The following is a 17,544-nucleotide window of genomic DNA, read 5'->3' as shown; positions in this document are numbered from 1 at the left end:
GGAGATCCGACTCTGAAATCACACCCTGGGAGCTGTTCAGGCTCCGATGGGCGTGATCCTGATGTCCAGATCATGGATGCGAGTTTCGGCAAGAAGTGTGCGGGATTGTTTTTCATTGTTGAGTTCGACAAGGATTTCTCCTGTTCTGAGCTTTTTGGCTTCATACTTTTCACCTAAAGTGCTTTGCAGAAATTTCGAGACAAGGAATACCGACAGTGAATCGACGGGTCTCGTTGGGTCAGCTGACTCGATCACAAGAAAACGAGAATAGTCATTCACGTTTTTTGAAAAGACAGTTGTTGAAAGAGGTGGGAATGAAACTTCGGTGCGGCCCCTTTTCGGGGGCCGATCACGTTTGGGGGGGGCGTGTTTAGAAAATGCCATCTATCATAGTATAGAAGCAGGGGACGGGGGTACTTTCTTCTTTGACTTTACCCTGATGGTCAAAGAGGTCCCGGAGCTCCCTGCCTGGTAAACAGACAGGGAGCCCATCCGCCGGAGCTTGACCCGGGCTCCGATGGCCACCGTTTGAGGTTTCTACCCTTCACCTTAAAAGCACGTCACCACGGTAGGTCACAGCTTATGTTGGGGGGCTCGGAGTCCGCGGTATCGCCAGTACCGCAACCAAGATTACTCAAGGTGCCACGTGCGGGGTAGGCTCACACCCAATCAGTTGGATTTATCACCCGGAAACAGATGCAATGCACTCGTGCAATAAAACGGATAATGAAGAATAGCTAATTCCCTGCGCACAAACAATAAGATCCAGCCGGAAGGTTCACGAATGCCACAAGTTAACGTCAATATTACACAGCAAACCTACCCTACATTGCTGAAAGCAAAGATCCCACAAAACGCAACTAGTACGTCAATACACAGCGTATACACTGCACAGCTAGAATGACAACATAAATGCAAACTTCGCGTACAGTACAATAGACAAATAAAGAATACCATGTTCAAGTACAGCGCAGCACATCAAGATATAACTCAATCACACAATTCCAATTATACAGGCATGCATATGATCTTGCATTCTGCCTATTTACCCGTGTCTTTCCGACGTTTTCTTAGCTGCTCCTGCGGTACTCTTCCGTTGGAGAAAGTGCGTATCCTAATGCCGCGCAAAACGACAAACCCCTCCGCGTTTGCCGCCATAGCGGGCCCACAAAATTGCTTCACTGTCTGATCCTTCGTCAGGGGAACGTTCGAGCAGCTAGTAACTTATTGGTGCTTCTTCCCACCTGCTCGTCGGAACAAATGCCAGTAGAGATGTTTTGGGCGCTGCTCCTCGGTGGTGTGGTCCTGCCGCAATGTGACAAGCAGTGTGTGCCGTTTGCGGTTTGATACTGGTGCTTCCGTGCGTTCGGGTGGGCACGGCAAGATCGGTGACCATCTCGTGTTCTGATGCATGCTTTAACGTATTTTAGTATTGTGTACTCTCACGTGGGCGTTCGGTACGCGTGTGGACAGGCAGGTGGACGTGCGTGGCCATGCAGGTACCAACTGGCCGAAAGTAAACGAATTCGTGGGACTATATATTTTGCGTTCTACAAATTGGCTTTTTCAGCAAAAAGGATGTTCAAGTTATAACCACTGTTCATTTATTTTTGATTGGGTGCAAACCTCCCATAGCGTTGCTGGAACGCGTGTAGCTCCCCAGGTTATTCTTTTTAATTTTTGGGAGGGAGAACACAAAAAAACACGAATTGGCAGCCACCTTGCTGTCTATGTTCATACACGTCAGTTTCTGCGGGGCGCTTTCAAGTATCCAGAATTGTTGTGAAGCTAGAGTGCCAAACAGTGAGTTCAAGGTACATCACAATAATGAAAACCCGCAATCATGGAATGGACGCAGGTCTGAGAGAGGCGATCCCTAGGGCACCCACAGAAAAAGCACGGTAAATAACACAACAGCGAGTATAGCGAAATTTAATGTGTGGATGCAGTTTGTACATGATTCATTCCCAATTGATTTATGATTGCATAGTAAAAAATATGAGCTTAGTCCATTTGTAATCTCTAGCAGAATAGCAAACACAAGGCGGTGTTCGCGTTAACCCCATTAATCACCGTAGTGATGAATCGTTTGCTTAAAGGGTGTTTTGTTGCCATTCGTCATTCGAAATAACGATTTACCCGCCGCTATGTAAACATCAATATGCAACACAGATATGAAAGCGTTCTCCTGGTTCACATACACAGTGTTTAGGTTAAATAGGCTAGGAATCTTTGCGCAGCCTAGCCGTCTTACAGCAGTATGATTTTAGTCACTATAAATAAATGGGTGGCAAGATGACGCGAGAGAACATGCCGTTTGGAACGCTCTTCATCATCAAAGTGCACAAAAATTGGCTGCGAAATCGCAGAGTTTTGTCTAGCGTCGTATATCTATTTTGCTCTATATTTAGTCAATATATGCAAAACACATTGGTGTTTTATTAAAGCTGTCGGCATGCTCCGCCAATAAACAAACGATACTATTCTTTTTAGATGCGGAGCATCTCATGCTCGGGGCTGTGTCCCTCCCTTCCTTTTCGTCCGCCGTCCGCACTCTACTGCGCATGCGCGTCTCTTCAGCCCCGTCAGCGTTTGGGCTGACGTCACGCACTCCACTATAAAAAGAATTAGTTAGGCGGCGCCCGGTTTCGATCCCACGACTCTCAGGCCGCATCGGGAGAAACGTGGCGCTATTCCCACTGTGGTACAAACCGAGACGGGAGCATGCGCTACGAACGCGCCTTATGTCCTTCACTCATTCAAACTACGTCAAGAAGCTACTGATGCAACGAAGGCACGCGAAGCTGAACGTCAACGGAAACGACGAACTAAAAACTATTGCGAACTTCAGTTGACCACATGGCTGTTTCCAATACTACTCACGATTCCCCTACGGGAAGATGGTGTCATTTTTTCCTTTCCTTTAACCTCCTCTCAGCCAAAATACATGGTCTCGTACGACAGCCTTAAATTATCTTTGTTGATGATGCCCACGGGAAACTAGAACACAAAATGGGCCCTTAGCACAAATATCCTTCTGGTTCTTAGCGATTTAGCTCTGTCGCGCTACAAGCTCAACAGAAAAAAGGTTAAGGTACGAATAGATTGTGAACTATACGAAACATACATGCGCAGAAACACTGTGCTTCAATGTGGTATTTTCAGTTGTATATTCTTTAGAATTAAAATAACCTCAATTGTAAAGATGGTACCAGCTTCAATTTCTACTGTAGGTACGTAGGGTATGTGCATATTGTTTTAAAGGTACACCATCTTAGTAATTGCGCAAGTCTGATACAGCTTAACATAATGTCGAAAATTACCTCGCTTAAATCAAATGAACTGAGTAGAAGGGGCGAATTTAGAAGAAGTTTTTCCGCGGGCTGGTTTGGTTGCGAAAGACAAGCGGCAGAAGCGGCCTTCGCGTTTCACGCGGCTCATATATTCCAGAACTTTTAATGTTTTGCAGCACGTATGGGGATTGCACAGTGTAATTGAAACGGGAGTGAAATGAGGTTAAAATGACTGAGGCTGTACTGCCAAATTGTTGTCATGTTTTGTAAGCAAATAACCCAAACATATCAGTAAAATATGGGGGTGTGAAACAAAGAGACCGCTAACAGTATAATGGGCACAAACAAGACTAGAGGAAAATTTTTAATCACAATATCTGCCTTCTCTTTATTGTCAAAATCTTAAAATGCTGCAAGAATTCTATCGCTGCAGAGCCCCTTGGAGCTGCAACCAGAAAAAGTTATTCCGCCTCTCAGTTGCAGTTGACGGGGGAACTTCTATGTACGTTCTCGATTTTGTGAGAAACAGGAGCGTGTTGCTCATTTCCGATTCCTGGACTGGTTCCTTTTTGATGATAATCAAACCGTCGGAACGTCCGCTGTCACATAGCCCGTGTTGAGCGAGTCTCACTTCAAACATGCACCAGCGGCTGCGGCAGAATGCAGGGCTCAACACGAAGAGGCAGACGCGACTCTGGGTAATGGCTCGGCATATATTCTCGGTGATCGGCATACCCGGTATGAAGTCCCTCTCGGCGACGCAAAGTCGAAACTTGAGGGAAGGCGATTCAAGTTTGGGCAGCAGAACGTTGTGAACCCAATCCGAGTCCGAGGCGTGGTAGGATACGAAAGCGTCCCATGCGTAGTTCACCACGTTCACGCGCCTCCTGTAGCCTTTGATGCCAACTTTGAGGTACAAAGATACATATATGAAGTACCAGCGGCATTTGTAAGCGCCATAAATGAGCACGGCGGCCGAAATGATAGAAATGATCCCCGGAACAGCATACACACGATAATAGTCCACTGCTACGCACTCGTCCTCTCTCCATTCAACGCGCTGAACATGGTATCCGTTGTGTTCCTCTGGAACTTTGCATCGTGCGCACCCCGCACACTGCACTTGGTGACTCTCAAGAAAGTTGTGAAGGTTGTTGAGGTAGCAACTGTAGCAATCCCAGGGATTGAAGTTGAGGCTCACGTTCTGTATGCCGTTCAGGTCGCCAAACATTTCGTTGTCCAGCACCGCGATGTCATTATGGCCAAGATCCAACATTTTTAGTTCAGTCATCCGAGAAAAGATTGGTGGCGTCCATTTCTTTATTCTGTTGTGGTTGACTAAAAGCACTTCAGGGGAACTGTTGAGAGGTTTGTCCACACGGAGTTGTTGTATGCTGTTGAAAGATACGTCAAGAATTCTCAAGGACACCAATGGAATGAGTATATTTGTGCCATCAAAAACCGTCATGCGGTTGCGGGTCAGATTCAACCGTAATAAACGTTTAAGACCCTTCAGCGTCGCTTCATTGAGTTCTAGTATTTCGTTTCCCTGCAAAAAAAGAACCTGCAGTTTTTCCAGGCAAATAAATGGGGAGCCTAGTAGAATCTTCAGGTGGCACCTGTCCATGTGGAGCTCATGCAAATTCGGGAAACCACATAAGTCGCGATCTCGTAACACTGTCACGTTGGTTCCACTTGTGATTAATTGCACAGCACTGCTATTTCTAATACGGCCGCCGGGCCACAAGTCAAACTTCACTCCGGGATAAACATCTGTGTCAGACATGTTTAGAGATGCCAGTGTTTTTAAAGAAAATATTGCTTCTGGTATACCGGGCAGCTTCGTGCCTGTCAGAGAAATTTTCTTAACAGATGGAATGTATTCAAAAGCTTTCCGATCAATGCCCGTAATACCACATTGTGAAAATTCAAGATGCTGAATACTCTCCATGGGGGGAATGTACAAGATAAAGTAGAAATTACATCTGTAGAAGGCGAGATGCCTAATTGGTGTGAACGTGAGAAGCCGCAAAAGGATTGTGGGGACTTCGGTTGTGAACAATGTAGTCATAATAACTGCATCGGTGTAGACGTTGGAAATGTTCCAGGGACTGGTAGTATTTGCAAAAAAAAAAAATAATCCGGGTCCCGGAATGCGGTGAGGGACGGGTCAGCAATGCTGTAAACGCTGAAAATGCCGCTTTGGTTCACCCGCTTGCTGTCACACATGGCGATAGCTACTGGCGGGGGCTCCTCGAAAGTCACGTCAAATGTCATCTTCTCAACGCGCCAAATAATCAGCTGGTACCTCAAAGCATGCCGCCACAAGCTGCTCTGTGCCGGCAAGTCGAAAGAATCATAGCTATGAAAATCTGGTGAAGGGGGTTCCCAAAAGAGCACACGTCGGAGCGACAGGCAGACTGGGGCACAGCCCTGAGACACGGTGCGAACGGTATCTTCTGAAACCAGTAGTTCCTCCTGTGTCCTTAGCTTGGTCTTAGATAGCGGCACCGTAGTATCAGGCAACGTGAACGTGAGTGTAATGTGACAAAGAGCGTGAAGATGGCCGCTTTCATAGCTCACGTTGCAGTTCTTGAATTCACGGGGGAGTGTCGTCAGGTTCGTGTTTCGCTGGCAGGGGAGATAGTCTAAGGTTCCCTCGGTTGAGCGCAACCAGATCCACAGAAAGAACACATGCGCCTTCCAAAGCATGGCAATCTGGAACAGTTAGGAATGCAGATATGAAATAAATAAGGTTTTTCACGTCACGAGGGCTGAATAAAATAAAAACAGGTGCGATTTCCTAAACGTCAGATGTCGAAGCACTGTTCGTTTCAACCGCAAAAAATAAAGTGGTGATTTTGTTGTGCATTAACGTGATTCCAGTTGTACTAAATTTGACTGGTATTTGGCTTGAATGCGTGTGTTGAAAGCGCAGCCCTCTGTTTCTTTACAGCTGCAACTTTCTTCAATATTTCAACCGTTAGCACACAACCATGGGTACATGCAGTCGAGAAACTTGCTGTTCGTTCCTACTCAAGAGATTGCCGCAGTACTTGCATGTTCCTATGATTCAACTCTTACATTACACTCTCGTATTATTGGAGTACTGCACCTTGTTGTGAAGTCCCCCCCGCCCCCAATTTTAAGCAAGATAAGTTAGATCACCAATTTCATATAAGATTTTTAAGGCTCTAACAATATTAAGTAGCCTTTATCTCATTTTTAAACGTGCAATATTTCTACCATACCTATAGTTAGAAGTGATTGGAATGACACCAACACTACAGTGTCTTTTAAGTCAACCCACCTTTAAACGTGTGAGGAATTTATGTAGCCCCGTTCGAAACGTGAACCTACCATACTTGACTCTGTGCATAAGAAACATTGTCTTTGGCTCAGAATGTATTACACAATGTAAAACTACACCCGCAAATAGTATAGTTTACACGGAGGTATCACCGATGCGGCTATGTAGCTGATATGTCGTGAATCCGTAAGAATGAAGTCATTCTATTTGCGGCCTCTAAATGACCGAAAGGTACGGCTTTCGATATATTTACACGAAAAGTTTTCGCTACAACTGGGAAGACTTTTGCTAACACTACCAGATAGTTGAGGTGACGTACCAAGAAGAATGAAAAGTGCAATTTACTTACTCCGCTGTAGGGCATGACGTTCGGCGATGAGGTGCACTGAGCAACACACCTCTGAGTTTCCCCCCGCTATACAGGCAGGAGTTGACCCCATAGCCTCTTTTTTATCGCGCAGTGATCTCGGAGAGGAAAAGGAAATAAAAGAGGAAGCGACTTGCCTGGTGGTTGATATGAGTGCTTCTTTCCGGGAAGAGGGATTCGTGGCGGGACAAAAAAAAAGCAATCTCAAGAAAAAGCCGTAAAAATTATTTTATTACCGCTTTCCGCAAATTTCAAGAAGCGCAGATTTGGTGTCAGATTTGCCTTTTGTAGGCGCTTGTGCTGAAATGCCAAAATATTTCCAAATAATGAGAACGCCATTATTCGGCTTCACATACGCCTTTATCGGTCCAGCCTTTGCGCTGCTAAAATTTTATCCCCTCCTTTCAAATATTTTGTCATTGCAAGGCACGCCGACTCGTTTAGGAGATCATTCGAACATGCAATCGCCGGTGGGGAATCCCGCACACGTTGTTGTCTGGCGAGAGAATGAAATTTCATGGACGAAAACTGCAAACAATGACACTAGTGTTGGATAATGCGACAAGCCGTGCGCCGAGACAAACGGTTCTCGTCGCAAGATGATGAATATCAGGGAGATATCGGCATATTGTATGGTTGACGATGACCATGATCTGACTTCTTGAATCAGAGCGCGGTGAGCCATGGAAACATCATAAGAAGACAGCGTTGGTTTGGCGAAAGACTTACGTGAGTCGTGACTCCAAGAATTCTTCATTGTTGACAATCACATGCGACGGTCACTAAAATGCCACGAAGAAGGAAGCCTGGGGTTAGAAAACGGGACGGCCCCGTGAAAAAAGGAAGCAACGTAACCTGAGTACGCAAAGTATTCTTGGCGATAGATAACGATAATTCTTTGAACTAGGGGCAAGCATGGGGTTTTCTTCACACAACAGATGAAAACATTAATAATACACTGTATTCGTTCGGTGTGCCAACGGGTTGCTAGGAGAACACATATTGCTACCCCGATCAAAATGCCTGGCAGACTTCCGGGCTGCTTTCCATAGTCTTTCAACAAGGAATACCCTCATTGCATAGATCTGGCTTGCCCGGAGGCCGTTGGAAACTGACGACTATTTTACAAAAAGGATGGCGTGGAGGTAATAGAAGCGTATCAGGTCTGTTTCGGGCGATATGAGAATAATGGGCTTGCTTAGCAATGTATCTGTTCGTGGCACAATACTGTGGCCTCTGGGATGCTTAAGCCCCTTTCCTCTTTTTAGCACCGAAAGAGGATATGAGGAAGGGAGGGAGTGACTAAGAAAGGCAAGGTGACACAGAAAATGGGAAAGAAAAAACAAGACAGTAATGCGAGGACTGGAAAAAATACTGGACCTGCGGGAGAGGAGGATGGTCGAAAAGAAAAGAAGCGCTAGAAAAATGAGGAGCGGATCGGAGGGGGAAACTTGGACAAACATTCACGGATTTACACGATGTGAACCATGACGAGTAGGCGAAGCAATGGGGTCGTTGTTACCGTAAATCGCCCGTGGCATTGCCCACTCGCGCATGTAAATGAGCGACAGCGCGTGTGTACTGTATATACAAGTCCAATCCAATCCATTTCGATACAATTCAATTTAGTCAAATCTAATTCAATTCAATGAATTTCAACCTAATCAAAATCAATCCAAATCCAATCTAATCCATTTCAATCCAATCGAATTCAACCCAATCCAAATCCCACCCAATCCAACCCAATCCAATGCTCGTCGCGCATGCGGAGCACGGCTCTGCAGGAGCCACGAAAACTGCTCAACCTCTCTCTCTCTCTCTCTCATCATTTGTGAACCTTTCATTTTGTTCTTTTTAACCTTTGTGAACCTTTTCTTCACAGATGTTTTGATTTACACGGTGGTGTGCGTCTCTTTCTCTCTCTTTCTCCCTCTCGAACCTTTTTTCGGAGAATTAGCTTTCACAGTTATGGTTCTGGCTTTTTTTCCGTGTTTTGCAAACTTTGAGGCGGTTCGACATACACATATTCGGTTTATACTGATGTGCGCACGGACGCCAACGGACGGACATTGCGAGGTTCGAGTGGGCTTGGCACCTAAAAGTATAGGGAAGCTTCATATAAAGAGGTTAGGGGAAATAGAAAGGATGAAAGACGTTAGCGGCCCCGGCAGCACTCTCGTACATTGATGTCGCTTTCAAGACGAACGCCGATATGGCGAGATTTTTACGCTTGAGAAAACAGGATCATTTATCAAGGAGGTAATCATTAAGTGTTTAACTGGTGGTTGTGTCATTTGAGTCCATTCTTTCTGTATTTTTTCGCCTTATTTCTAAAAAGCAAGGACACTGCAAATTATTCAAAAAAGCACACACACCGGGAAATCTTTTGTGCAAAACTACAGGAAGAGGATTAAACAACAGAACGGATCCCGAAGCCCTACCTTTCACGGTAAGCCACTGAGGTTTTGCGAACAAAATAGATAATCTAAGCAATTAGGACCACTACCAAGTGGGGGTTGACAACAATTTCAATTTAGAATTTTGAAATGATAGTGTCGTGAGCTTACGATGCCAGAAATTATATTTGTACAATATTGTTTTGTTTTGAACAGAGCAATTAGTTTTAAGCTGCTCATCCAGAACTCTAGAGATACCTCAATAGGACTGTTGGGCCCTCTTTAACTTAATGGTTTTTCCAAAGGCTTCGAACCACTTAGTTATCTTAATATTTCATATTTACGATTTTGTAAAACCTTACAAAATAGATAAACAGGCAGTTCAATCTGAGGGGGTACATAACACCCCGATGCATTTTAATAAAGAATAAATCAATTTCTGATGTAATCTGGTATTAAAGAACGATTATTTGCTCGAATAATGTGATGTATAGCAAGGTCATTCCTGCCGGTAATGGCATCTTAAATAGGGCCTATCACTAACAGACCGCTACCTTGTCGGGAATGGGAACACCCCCTTTACTGCTGAAACGTGTAATCCCACTACGTCGATGACTGTCCATTTCGTAAACTTTGCCAAAGCCGCCTGTATAAACATTGCCTGACGCGTGAGCGAAAAATGGCCAAACAGCCACTCTCCTGTTGCTCTCTCCTACCCTTCCCCGCTCCATAGCCTTCCAGCTAGCTTCCGTGTCCGCCGGCCAGCGCCGCTTCTCGGAAACTATGCAAAATAGTTCAGAGTTTGTTTAGCGTTCCCGAGGCGGCGCTCCTATGCCTTCTTGTTTTTCACCATGCCTGTCTGCCTTGGTCTGTCCCTGAATTACGAGGGCTGTCTTTCTACTCTACTTCTGCGGCGGCCTTTAGGCACCCGTTGCAGTGCCGCGTTAATCGCAGGACGAGACGACTATTGCTAGAAACGTCGCTGGAGCCACGTAATGGAGCGCTGCAATAAAATGGAGGTTGCGAAGCATAGGCGGGAGGTAGTGCTGCGAGACCAAAACGAGATTCTCTTCCATGGGCCATATCCTTGTCACCAGGCATAGGTTTGTTTTTCTCTGGCCCCTAATGCCTAAAACAACGCCGACTGTATTAACATTGCCTGACGCGTCGCGCGCTTTTCAATGGGAAGGGTAGGGACGCTTAGTTCAGGCACTGATCCGCTATGTGGCGCGTGCCGGCGGACATCTCGCCTTACGTCACTGCTCGCGAGTCGCGCACGCTGCACCCACTTCTACGACGTGTGTCTGTCAGCTTGCCTGTTGGGCTTCAAGGGCCGTTTCGCTTACATCTTAGCCGTGACGGGGCGCTAGTTCTGTGGCGCACTGGGGATCTCGTTCAACGTGTCGCTCGCTTCATACTTGCTGCATTTTTCCAAAGATAAAGACGGAGGCGGACTGAAATAGTCTAAGAACATACTGATTGTCGGGTAGACATATAGCTAACAGAAAAACGATATTTTCGGATGGGGCAGCCATTATTTTACTGATATTTGTCTTTCTGGAGTATTTAGAGAAGAAAATATTGCGTGCGCGTTTTTTGTTCAGGCGCTCACTTATACGATTACTTTCCAATAATATCACGTGCTTGTAAACTTCAGAAAATTATAGGAAACAAAAGGATAAGCAGCTTGGATCCCGCCACGCTGTCCGGGCGCTTATACAGTACAGTTCTCAATTTTAGAAGTGCGTACGGATGCGGAGTGCAAACAGGGGGGTCAAAACAATACCTAAATGCGGAGGGGATAGAGGGGGGATGCCCCACTCAGAAAATTTGAGGGCCTGTGATCCGAGTAGATAAGCGCGCAAAGCCGGCATCAGCCTGCGGCAGCGCAAGGGATTTTGCTTCGTGACAAAGGAAGTTTTATCAGTTACAGACCAAGACAGACAGGCATGGTGAAAAACAAGAAAGCGTAGGAGCGCCGCATCGGGAACGCTAAACGAACTTTCCACTATTTTGCATAGTTTCCGAGAAGCGGCGCTGGCTGGCGGACACGAAAGCACGCTGGAAGGCTACGGAGCGGGGAAGGGTAGGAGAGAGCAACAGGAGAGTGGCTGTTTGGCCATTTTTCGCTCACGCGTTAGGCACTGTTTATACAGGTGGCGTTGCCTAAAATTATGCAGGCCTGTGCTCTTAGAGGGTAGTTAGTTCTTTTCAAATAAATATAGTTTTTTTTCTCGAAGCTCAGCGAAAATCATCTTTTTTTTAACTGAAAAAACCAGTTATTATGACGGTGGAGGTTACAAATTCAATTGCTTGTCAGCATCATGTGTTTTCATCCTCGATTTTCCCGGGTTGTAAGCCTTGGTCTCACTCGTGAAAATCTTGCCAAGCACAAGCTGCAACGCCATGCTTACACCCCGTCTAACGCTAGTGCTTAATGCAGCGGCGCCATTCGGGTCTCTCACATTACATTTGCCACAAACATTTTTATTCTAAAATATAGAGTGGTTTAGCGGTTATGTCTTCGTTTTGCTTTAGTGGCGCTCAACAACCAACAGAGTTATTTCTCCGGATCGCCCATTATAAAACTTAACGTCATTTTTTTCGGCTTTCAAGCCTAAAAGCTCCATATATGATGGAAAAAAGGCTTTACGGTGGTTAATAACCAGTGGAAAAATACGGCTATTATTTCTAATGCTTCTCATCTTTAACGAATTCGTTTGAAGAGTGGCTGCACTTACCCCGGGGCTGTATGTTCCTTGTATTGTAACAACCATTGTATTTATTAATACCATTGTTTTGTTATTATATTATTTTTCTAGAAGGTTTTACTGCTCTCGGTGTTGATGTTCGCACGTACACTTGCACAAGGTCTGCCAAGGAGACCGCTGACATATCGCTGACCAACTCAAGATGTACTGCCCGCGTGACACCGCAGGTGAACAGCGCCATGTAGCACTTCATCGCAGTGTCACCCTTGACCAGCAGTGGCCCTGGGAAATCAACTCCCGTCACCTCAAAGGGGGCTGCCTCGGAGATGCGATCGGCTGGAAGCGGTGCGGTAACCTGAGTGGCCGGCCGTGAGCTAAAGCGCTGCCATGTTATGCATTCCCTCAGTCTCTTCTTAACGAGTGGCCTCGCTCCAACCACCCAGTACCTTTCTCTGAGCTGCGCCAACGTATCAAGGATGCCTCCGTGAAGCACTTGACGGTGGCACTGGACGACCATCTGTTTTGCGAGGCAGCTCTGTTTAGGCAGTATAATAGGGTGCTTTGCGTTGTAGTCGAGTTGACTTCGTTGTAGTCTTCCATCGACTCTGAGAAGACCATTGTCATCCATCATAAGTGACACGTTCTTTAAGGGTGAGTCTGTAGGCATTTTTTTGTTTTTGAGAGAATCGATTTCTCTTGGGAAGCCTTTTCTTTGTTCTTGAAGAACTCAGTACTGTTCAGTCCGGTCCACTCTTATGCTGTCAGTGGTCCAGGTTCGTTATTTTATCTCTTGGCTTTGCCAACAAAACGAAGCACCCATGCAGTGATTCTCAGTATCCTCGTTAACGAACTGTACTTCCGCGCGTCAATAATGGCATCTGTAGTCGGTGGTGATGAAGTCGTCGGTAATACATTCGCTTGCTTTTTCTGCTCAAGCTCTGAGTCACTGAACGCAAAGTCGAGAACATCATGAGGCCACTCGCTCTCCCCTAGACATATCCAGGACGGCCCTGCCCACCACAGTTTTGTCGTTGTCAAGTGGGCCACCGGCAGCCCGCGAGTCAGGAGATCCGCTGGGTTGTCCTTTCCAGGGCAGTGCCTCCATGAAAGATCACCGTTCAGTCTCTGGATCTCGACGACTCTGTTGCGCAGAAACTGCTGCCAGCGGTCCGCGCTCCCGAAACTCCAGTGTAAGGCAATGGTGGAGTCTGTCCACAGGTAGGCCGTTGACGCGTCAGTGAACATCTCGTTAGCCTCGTTGTAGAGTTTCAAGGCCGCTTCCTCGTCGTTGGCTCCCTTTAGGAGGTCATCCACATAGAGGCTGCGTCTCAATTGATGTGAGTGAGGGGAAACTGCTCCTCGCAGCCACTCAGGTGGTTCTGTAAAGTGGCCGACAAGAGAAATGGGCTTGCCGTAGTCCCAAACAGAACACGTGTCCTTTTCCAAGTGTCAACCGAAGACATCGTGTTGCCAGGATGGGGTGTCTCACGGAACCACATAAATCGGAGGGCATTTCTGTCGTCTTTCCTGACGCCTATTTGCAGGAAAGCTTGTTCAATATCAGCGACGAGAGCTATTCGATGTCTCCGGAAGTTGAGTAGCAGTCCGACAAGGTCGGCCGTCAAGTTCGGCCCAGTCTCTGGGTTTTCGTTGGGGGACTTCGAGTTCTTGTGGTGTGATGTGGCATCAAATACTATTCGGAGTTTTTTGGACTCACGAATCACTGCCTGGTGTGGCATGTAGTAGACGTTCTGCCCATCGTCCACTTCTCCTTCGACGCGTTCTACAATGCCTTGAGCAATGTATTGTCTGATGACCGCATCATATTCTTCAAGCAGCTCTGGCGACTTCAAGACCCTGTTTGTTAACTGCTGCAGCCTTTTTGTAGCAATTGCCTTGTTGTCGTCAAGAGGTATCTCAGTTTTCCAAGGCAGTGCCACTTCTTATCGGCCGTCAACCTTCGTTAATGTCTGTTCGAAGACCTCTATCGCAGCGCATTCGCCTGGCTTGTATTCTTCCTTGTCAGTGATTCCGATGGATTCCAAGTACCAAAATTTGCTCAGGACATCTGCCGTCTTGTCTTCAACGACCGATGTCCGCAAAGTAACAGTCCCAGTACACTGGTTCTGCTGAGATGTCCCTTCTATTGGACCCTGCACGCTCCAACCGAACACCGTCTCAACTGCCCTCAGACTTTCGCCGAGTTTTCTCGTTCGGCCAGTTGTGAGGCCCCAGATGTACTCGGAGCCGATGAGTAACCAATGTCCACAGGAGCGTCGTCATTAGCGAGGTCGGCGATGTCGCAGTCAAGTTATCCAAGCTGATGCGCGACTCACTGTGGCGGAGCCGGTATTTTGTGGTCACAAATTACATCGGTTTCCAGCACCTCCAACTTGAAGCGGAGTCCCTGTTTTGTGTTCACTGTCACCGTTACTCGCTGGAACATCTTTTCTTCTTGACGACCGCCGAACACGCCAACTGTCAATCTTTCGTTTCCCACGACTTGACATCCGAGCCTTTTCGATGTGGCAGACGTTATAAACGAGCGTTGGCTTCCTCCATCAAAGAGCGTGCGGATTTCAGCGTTGTAAGTTTCTCCGCTGCACATAACCTTCGCCGTTGGAAGCAAGACGACCGTCGTCTTAGCTGCAGGTACCCCATCATGGGTTACGGTTCCTAGGCTCACGTGCGAGTTGTTGACAGGCTTCGTTGATTCGAGCGATTTTCTCGCTGTATACGTTGGATCGCACATGGTGGTGGCATGCTTCTTGTTGCATTTCATGCATTTTACGTTCACACGGCATGAGCGTGCTAGGTGCTTCCCCGTCGTGCCACGAAAGCATCGTCCGGCAGAAAGCAACATCTTCTTCTTTTCCTCAATAGACTTTCCAGAGCTGCAGTTCTGAGTGGAATGCGCGTTGTCGTCGCAGAAAAAGCAGCATTCTTGACGTGCACTTTGGGTCAACGTTGAAATGGAAGATGCATGCTTTTGAGGTCGCTGTTCAGGTTGTTTCTGGCGATCTTTTTGCTCATGCTTCACTTCCTGCCTTACGTCCATGCGACGGAGAGCAGCCAGGTTTTCCCGACTTTCCACTTGTACTCTCAAAAAGTCCAGAAGCCGAGAAAAAGACGTCATGGTACCTTTCTGCTAGTCAGTGGTAGTCTCGGGCACACCCTCAGTGTGAGGCGTTTGTCCGCTGTAGTGGCCGTCGTTCGATGTCTCGAGCACGCGTTTCTGACTATAATCCAGCAGTAGGTCCCCTGGCAACGCCCTCTGTGCGATGGGTAGAAACATAGAACTGAAGGTCTCCAGCTTGCGCCCGAGTGTCTCCAGGTCTCTGATGTGGGCTGCCAGGGTGTCGTGCAGTCGACACAGTCCGCGCACATCTTCCGACGAACGAACAGGCTTCTAATCAATCAGCTTTTGGAAGTGTTCTTGGATGAGGAAATCGTCGTTTTCGAATCGTTTTTTAGTAGTTGCACGGCATCGTTGTAACAACGAGCTGTCGGTGGAAGTCCAGCGATGGCGTTGGCAGCATCTCCAGTGACGGACGCCCTGAGGAGGTTGTACTTCTCTATAGATGAAAGGTCTTCATTTTTGTCGACAACTTTCTCGAAGAGCTCCCAAAAGTGCTGCCACTCGTTGCTTCGCCCGCTGAACTTGATCAGCTCCAGTTTTGGCAACTTGATCTTGGACCGTTGCGTTTGCTCTGTGCTGACCACCTCGTTGATGACCGTTGATGGGGCAGCACTCGGCACTGCGTCGCCGTCTATGCGTTCCTGGAGTCTTGTGAGGCACAATAAGATGCGGTCGTTATAGTCCAGCACCTGCGCGCACTCGTCCTCAAAGTCTTCATCTGGCACGAGCGTCTCGATTTTGTTGTCGAGGCTCTCCAGGTTTTGCGTTACTTTTTTCAGCCGAGCGTGCACAACTGCAGCTTCGCTTCTTAGGAGATCCCTCTGCATAGCATCTTGGCACTTCTTCCAGATCCGGGTGACTTGAGAGCGGAGAGCGGCACGTTTTCTGAGGCAGCGTTCTATGGCGTTGAGCTTACCGGAAGGTTCGATGTCGTTCGTTGGCGGAGCGTCCAAGTCGTTGCGGAGACACGCAGTCTCTTGAAGCCAATAATTGGACGACTCCCGGGTTTCCGCACCAACGTTTTTGTCCTTGACGTTGAATGACAAGCATAGGAACTTCCAGTAAGCAAATAAAACAACTGCTTTAATTGGACTAAAAGCTGCTCATACAAATTCACATCTTCGCCCGTCGCGTTCCTTTTTGCCACTGCCCGTCCGTCCTACAACACTTCCATCGCTCTCGGCCAGGGCTCAGAGTCAAATCGCCGGCGGGCGGCGGGCTCTCCCTCTCTGTCTGGGTCATGAGGCCCGATTTGGGGGCTGTGCGCGAGACGTTGTGTTTAGGCGACGGGCCACGTTTTCAGCTGGTCGGGAGGCCCCAATATGGGGGCCGCGTTGGATGTCTTGCGCGGGAACTCCAGGGGCCGTATACTTAAGACTGTCTGGCGCTTCGTTCGCGACACTAGTAATCAATTTTAGCTTCTCCCCAGAGGGAATCCGACGATTAAAGTTGGATATCGTACTACAACTATGCGTGTCGTGTTTCGGAACTCCGGTCGCTAGCCTTAGCATGGGGTTTTCTAAAGCGCGGTTTTTCTTGCGTAAAAGGGCAGCTAGCTGTGTACGCATAAGACGCCCCTTACCTACTCGGTTTTTTATTTACAAAAGCATGATATTTTTTAAGAAAGACCAATTTAAGGAAATGTACCCCCTGTTTTGAAGAAACGCACTTGTTGCACTCTCTCAACAGAAGGAAGAACAAAAACGTAAAATAGCCATACTGAAATCGATGCTGGGAAGTAGGCGCTCAACTACTCGTGTGCTATGAGAAGGGTGGCGTCGTCCACGAAGCAAGTGTCTCCATTTAATAGAGCACCAGCATCAAGAAACCTAAACCAGCTCCTACAGCCTGTTACGTCAAATGGAAAGAGTCTTTTCCAAGATGTGGATGCCTCTGACTTGTTTATGCTGTGTCTGTTCGTGCTTATTTCTATGCCTAATATCGGAAAAGGAAGTCGCTTTGAAGCTTACGTCTTCACTAAAGGGCTGTAAGAAGACCGCTGAACTAGTCTCGCTAAGCAGCGGTTCACGCTTTCTAGTGTTGGCGGTTTGAACTGTTGTTGAAACAATATGATAAGCAAAACCATCCTTGTGTACGGGATATAAGTATAGGTAGCATAACTATTTTCAAAGCTCTCGATAGCATGCCTAAAGGCCTTAGTAAAAACACCTTGTATAGTCCAACTAAAAAATGCAATAAAAAACGCTTGCCCCAGCGCATTACTAAACCATTTCTACGCATAAGGTGTGCACTGAGGCAAACAAGAAAGAAATAGATACACAGACAGAGGGACATACCAATATTTTCTGTTATATGTAGACCAAGAAA

At 47.0% G+C, this 17,544-nt stretch overlaps 1 protein-coding gene across 1 annotated transcript; it reads right to left on the bottom strand.

Moving 5' to 3' along the window:
- Positions 1 to 3,613: 3,613 nt before the first annotated feature.
- LOC144180609 (toll-like receptor 2) lies at positions 3,614 to 5,082 on the bottom strand. The gene has a single exon (XM_077708925.1). The coding sequence runs from the start codon at positions 5,077 to 5,079 to the stop codon at positions 3,715 to 3,717; it is 1,365 nt and encodes a 454-aa protein (XP_077565051.1). The 5' UTR covers positions 5,080 to 5,082; the 3' UTR covers positions 3,614 to 3,714.
- Between the last annotated feature and the right edge of the window lie 12,462 nt (positions 5,083 to 17,544).

Source organism: Haemaphysalis longicornis, unplaced genomic scaffold (genome assembly GCF_048455015.1).
Source record: "Haemaphysalis longicornis isolate Haplotype H1 unplaced genomic scaffold, Haemaphysalis longicornis Haplotype H1 scaffold_4, whole genome shotgun sequence".
NCBI classification, from domain to species: domain Eukaryota; kingdom Metazoa; phylum Arthropoda; class Arachnida; order Ixodida; family Ixodidae; genus Haemaphysalis; species Haemaphysalis longicornis.
Note: the sequence above shows the minus strand (reverse complement) of the source record. Positions and strands in the feature narration are given on the sequence as shown.